Raw genomic sequence first — 6,725 nt, forward strand, 5'->3', positions numbered from 1 at the left:
ACCAACAGGAAACAGTATGTGAAGCGAGGCAAACAAACGTCTACAACACTAAATATATGATGTGGCGTACCACAGGGATCAATGCTGGGACCAAAATGGCTCAATCTTTACAGAAATGACATTTGTTAAGTTGCAAAAGACTTAAAGTTAGTATTATTCGCGGACGATGCAACAGCATTTTGTTCAGGAGAGAACACACAGAAGATGATACAAACAATAACAGAAGAAATTAACAACTTAAAGAGATGGTTTGACAAAAACAGTCTATCCTAAAACCTCAGTAAAACTGAAATAATGCGATTCGGTGACAGAAGAAGGGAAAGTCAAACACAAATACAAAGACCGAATAGAAAGAGTAAATTAAATTAAATTTCTAGGTATAATGATTGATGATGAAGTGAACTGGAAATCTCATAAAAAATATGGTGGCAAGAAACACAACAATCATGAATAAAGCTAATTATGCAAACCCTTTATTGTTTTTAATTGGAAATACTGAAATTCCACGTAATATTTAATTGGCAAACAGCTAAAATGTTGCACAAAGCAAACTACAACCTGCTACCTAAGAACGTACAACATTTCCTCTCAACAAAAGAGAAGAAATATAACATTAGAGAAACAAATATTTAAAACATTTGTATGCACGTACAACACTTAATACCTTTAGTATATCAGTATGTGGAATTAAATGATGGAATAGATTAAGCAAATAAATCAATGTACTAATATGATGCAGTTAAAAAAACTTCAAACAAATCTTATTTATGGCACTATATGAAATACAACTTACTTCACAAATTATTTGTTTTTTAATGTTATTACTTATAATGGAGTATAGTGTGGATAAATTGAGAACCCTAAGTGAACAAAAGTGTTAGCAACTGCAATGTAAAGGACAAGGTGTAGGATTATATCATCTCTGTTTCTATCTACTCCTTTTGCAACATGTTGAAAAGAAAAACTGGAAATTGTGATGTATCATGTTGTATGCATGCATGTATGATATATCATGTTGTATGCATGCATGTGTGATGTATCATGTTGTATGCATGCATGTGTGATGCATCATGTTGTATGCATGCATGTGTGACGCATCATGTTGTATGCATGCATGTGTGATGTATCATGTTGTATGCATGCATGTGTGATGTATCATGTTGTATGCATGCATGTGTGATGTATCATGTTGTATGCATGCATGTGTGATACATCATGTTGTATGCGTGCATGTGTGATGCATCATGTTGTATGCATGCATGTGTGATGTATCATGTTGTATGCATGCATGTGTGATGTATCATGTTGTATGCATGCATGTGTGATGTATCATGTTGTATGCATGCATGTGTGATGTATCATGTTGTATGCATGCATGTGTGATGTATCATGTTGTATGCATGCATGTGTGATGTATCATGTTGTATGCATGCATGTGTGATGCATCATGTTGTATGCATGCATGTTCCAAATAATCTCAAACTCAACTCAACTAAATGTTAGCAGGATGAAATACGGCCACATAAATGGTAAAGGAAGTAATCTCAAAATTTGCATTGCCAGGTTATTGTTAGCATGAGCTATTGAATGAATATACTGGAGTTCCCTATTGACTCCTGTTGCATTTAGACCAGATGTTCCTCCAAGGGAATTTAAATTACTGGTCAATCCCAAGCTCTTTTGATGACACATAAACTGATTTTAAATGATCACTCAGAACAGAATAGGTATTTTGCAATTTATTCCAAAGCTTTGGAGAGACCAACCTAAAAACACATTCAAATCGCGTCTCCCAGTTGATCTGAAAACCTTACGGAAGGGCTGTCTTCTTCAATATGTCCCTCGCCCCCACCCTCCAGAGATTAAAAAATAGAAAGAGTACAAATTGAAAACACTAGCTATTTCAAATATGACTACAGAAAAAAAACTCTTAAATATGGATATATGTAGATATCTATCTCCGTCACTCCCTATATAACGGCCATTTTTCAATATACCGTACACCTGTTAATTTTAGGCTTTTCCCATGAAAACCAAATGACTCCAAGCATTTCTCTTTGAAATATGTGCACATTCTAGTTGAGGTGTAATTTGACTTTTCAACCAGTAGATACCGCTGGAGTAGCATGTATTCATATTGGAAGCATCGTTGCTTTGAATGTGCCAACAACTAGTATCTAATAAACCACGTTGGTAGTGACAAGAATTGTGTTGTGGTTACAAAAATATTGTGAGCATACACAAATATTACAAAGTCTTTCTTTTTCACCAAGAATAGGGGTTTTTGTTTGGCAAAAAAGGCATTCAAAAAACTTTATATCGACGAATAGATCTGAAGTTTATCTAGAGCACGGTTGGGAATCTTTTTGGCTGAGAGAGCCAAGAAGCCAAAATATTTTAAAAATGTATTTACGTAAGAGCCAAATAATATTTTTTTAACACTGAACACAATTAAACGCATGCATTTTTAAGTAAGACCAACATTTCTAGAGTATAATAGGTCTCTTATTCTTTGTAATAATATTGTTATTCTGAAGTTAACTGTGTATGTGTGTGTGTGGACCTGCAGCGAAGCGGAGTGTTTCCGGGATCGGCCTCAAAATCAGTGACAAGTGCGTAGATGGCCCCTTGTTATCTCATCACCTGTTGCTCTGGTATAAGCAGCAGCCAGGAGGAGAGACGGGGTTGGAGCAGGAGCAAAAGCACGTGCGAGAGCGAAAGAGGAAAAGACAATTGCTGGAAAGCAACTGAGAGACTTATTGAAAAATAAAACAATATTTCAACCCTGAAACAGGCTCTCATGTTGGTGCTTAGTGGTCTGAAGAACGCCCAGGAGGGCAAGCCCCACAATAACCAATAAAAAATAAATAACTTCTTACCATTAACGCAACTTCTTGAACAGGTGCGTTAGAAAACAAATGGATGGATTAAAAATGCATGAGAATGTTTTATATTTTGAACTTTATTTTTAACACTGTGATTACAAGTGGAATTATTCATTACTTATCGTGTTAAGCAATGTCAGCTCAGACTTATCCGAGAGCCAGATGCTGTCACAAAAGAGCCGCTCTGGCTCGCGAGCCATAGGTTCCCTACCCCTGATCTAGAGATTTAAGCGTTTAATGAAAAAAAAATACATATATGACTTAAAACTTTTGTGGCTTAAACCCTTTCGGGTCCCTGGGACCTGTAACATTCACCACATTTGGAAGATCCCCAAGGTTTAAGACCAGGTTTAAGACCCATATTTTTTATTTGGCTTTTACCTAATGTTTAATTCTATTGAAGTTATCCATACTTAACTTTTTCTGCTTATTACCGTATTTTTCGAACTATAAGGCGCACTTAAAATCCTTAAATTTTTGTCAAAACTCGACAGTGCGTCTTATAACCCGGTGCGCCTAATGTACGGAACAATTTTGGTTGTGCTAACCGACGTCAAAGCTATTTAATTTGGTACATGGTGTAATGATAAGTGTGACCAGTAGATGGCAGTCACACATAATAGATACGTGTGGACTGCCAGATGACGCCAGTAAACAAAACCAAAACTTTAAATGTTCCATTGAGAATATAGAACATTACACACGGCGATCAAAAATCCGTCAAAATGTTTTAGTACGACTTTGGTAAGCTACGAAGCCGCACCGCTTGATGGTTTGTTGGAGCAGTAAGATGTACTGTGCTTCAACATACAGTATTATGAAAATCCGGTGCGCCTTATGGTCCCCAAAAAAATTAGTAGTTATGCTAAATTTGATTTAGTTCTATTTATTTATATATATTTACTGTCATTTGTTCTTACTGTTTTATTATTTTCACTTAGCGGCGTTCTTTAGAGGGAGGGAGCCTCTGCATCAGGGATCGTATCGGCCATGGCTGTGGGGTCGCTTTGTGTCAGCGTCCTGGCAGCCGTGGTCTTATGACCTCCTGGTGCAGACGGATCCTGTGATAGTGTTTCTTCACCTGGCTCCTCTGTACTCGTGTGTGTCATCGAGGCATGGTTTCTTAGTCTTTACGAATGATTCCATTTGAGAAAGTGTCAAGTGCAGGACTCACCTATATCAAGGGACTTTCCCTGTTTTGGGTCTGCTTGCAATTTGTTGTAGTGGATTACTGCTTCGGACTGAAAAATAAAAAGCACAAAATAAATGAAAATAACTGATGGAAAAAAAGTATTTCTTAAAAGACAAATGACTTTCAGTAGGATAGTTGCACTGTAGCATATATTTGGAAAAGTAGTTAATTGTAGATATAACCAGGGAGTCATGATAAATAGGCAAAATGTTCAATAAAGCAATCGATTTATTTTTTAGTAATTGAATAATCTATCAACGAGTATGTTCGAATAATGACTAAAACGCACCTTAGTGTCAATCCCTGCTCGATAAAAAATTGTTTACTTTTTCTGCTTTCCATCAGGGTTCTTTTTTCCATATAAGTGCAAATTAACATTGGAATTGCACTTTTTACACATACACATTAACCTAAATAAACAATCTCTGCCACACACCAACGCTCTGTATTGTAGCGGCTATGTTGAAACTATGTCCGCATACCTAACGTTCCATGCACTTCATGTGGTCCGGATTTCATACTTTTTTATGAGTTACACTTAGTAAAAGATTAATAGCCTCAAACAAATATAAATTTAAGCTTTTTTTTTTTTATCAAAATTGTTAGGACCCACCATTTTAGAAAGGAGAGTCCTCTTAAATCCTTTAGTTCTAAGGCTGTCTAAATAATGAGAGGTGACTAGATTTTGAAGATGAACAATTTATTCTACAAAAAGGAGTAAGTACAAATAAAAACCCCGTTTCCATATGCGTTGGGAAATTGTGTTAGATGTAAATATAAACGAAATACAATGATTTGCAAATCCTTTTCAACCCATATTCAATTGAACGCACTACAAAGACAACACATTTGATGTTCAAACTCATAAACTTTAGGTTTTTTTTGCAAATAACAATTGACTTAGAATTTCATGGCTGCAACACGTGCCAAAGTAGTTGGGAAAGGGCATGTTCACCACTGTGTTACATCACCTTTTCTTTTAACAACACTCAAAGGTTTGGGAACTGAGGAAACTAATTGTTGAAACTTTGAAAGTGGAATTCTTTCCCATTCTTGTCTTACGTAGAGCTTCAGTCGTTCAACAGTCCGGGGTCTCCGCTGTCGTATTTTACGGCATGGCGTAGTGGGTAGAGCGGCCATGCCAGAAACCTGAGGGTTGCAGGTTCGCTTCCCACCTATTGACATCCAAATCGCTGCCGTTGTGTCCTTGGGCAGGACACTTCACCCTTTGCCCCCGGTGCCGCTCACACTGGTGAAGAATGATGAATGAATGATTGGTGGTGGTCGGAGGGGCTGTAGGCGCAAACTGGCAGCCACACTTCCATCAGTCTACCCCAGGGCAGCTGTGGCTACTGATGTAGCTTACCACCACCAAGGTGTGAATGAATGATGGGTTCCCACTTCACTGTGAGCGCTTTGAGTATCTAACAATAGAAAAGCGCAATATACATCTAATCCATATTTAATATTATTATTATTATAATGCGCCACACATTTTCGATGGGAGACAGGTCTGGACTGCAGGCGGGCCAGGAAAGTACTCGTACTCTTTTTTTACGAAGCCAGGCTGTTGTAACACGTGTTGAATGTGGCTTGGCATTGTCTTGCTGAAATAAGAAGGGGCGTCCATGAAAAAGATGGCGCTTAGAATGCAGCTTATGTTGTTCCAAAACCTGTACATCAAATATGTTGTCTTTGTAGCATATTCAACTGAATATGGGTTGAAAATGATTTGCAAATCATTGTATTCCGTTTATATTTACATCTAACACAATTTCCCAACTCCTATGGAAACGGGGTTTGTAGTTGTGATACCAGAACCCAACTATCCCAAGATTGCAGCAATCTGTAAAATGTTCACCCGTCTCTCATGCTTTTGTCCTCCTTGGTGGGGATCGGAAGTGTAAGTTGACTGAGCACGCACCTCCTTCTTCACACTCTCCCCCGGCCGGTAAATAATGACACCATCAATGACGTGTGTGAGAGTGCATAGATAAAAAAACACAGGGTGCATTCATTGCACGGTTCCCCCTTGATGTAATTGAATGTGGCGGACCACCACAACATTTTCATTACCGCTGCAACTTGAAAATGAAAAACTGAAAAAATTGATTATTAATCTACTTGTTCATTTACTGTTAATACCTGCTTATTTTCTGTTTTAACATGTTCTATCTACACTTATCTTAAAATGTAATAATCACATATTCTTCTCTTCTTTGATACTTTACATTAGTTTTAGATGATACCCCAGATTTAAGTATCAATCATACATTGGTCATATTCAAAGTCCTCATGTGTCCAGGGACGAATTTCCTGACTTTAAAAACATAATATACATTTTAAAAAAAACTAAAGAAGATGTTGTGATGCCAAAAAATATCGACGTAATCATAGAAGTATCGACTCGGTACGTGCCTGTACTTGATATCATTACAGTGGATGTCAGGTGTAGATCCACCAATGGCCTTTCTTTACATTTTGATGCCGGCAGAGCCACGGTGTGTAGTGAAGCATGTTTAGCTATTCCTCGTCCTGCAGTGATAATGAGTGATAATGATACTTGTAAGAAACTTACTTTATTTGTCGCCATGGAGACAAGGATTAGTGATTTAGAGGTAGCTAAAACACTGTGGATGGACGTTAGC

At 37.5% G+C, this 6,725-nt stretch overlaps 1 protein-coding gene across 1 annotated transcript in view; it reads right to left on the reverse strand.

Annotated features, from left to right (window-relative positions):
* Positions 1-6,725, reverse strand: part of pick1 (protein interacting with prkca 1) — a 32,549-nt gene that overhangs the window by 14,050 nt on the left and 11,774 nt on the right. Inside the window, exon 5 of the mRNA XM_061884558.1 lies at positions 4,060-4,126. Within this exon, the coding sequence (XP_061740542.1) occupies positions 4,060-4,126 (67 nt within the window). The remainder of the gene's footprint in view (positions 1-4,059; positions 4,127-6,725) is intronic.

The sequence above is a fragment of the Nerophis ophidion genome, linkage group LG23 (genome assembly GCF_033978795.1).
Source record: "Nerophis ophidion isolate RoL-2023_Sa linkage group LG23, RoL_Noph_v1.0, whole genome shotgun sequence".
In the NCBI taxonomy this organism is placed as follows: domain Eukaryota; kingdom Metazoa; phylum Chordata; class Actinopteri; order Syngnathiformes; family Syngnathidae; genus Nerophis; species Nerophis ophidion.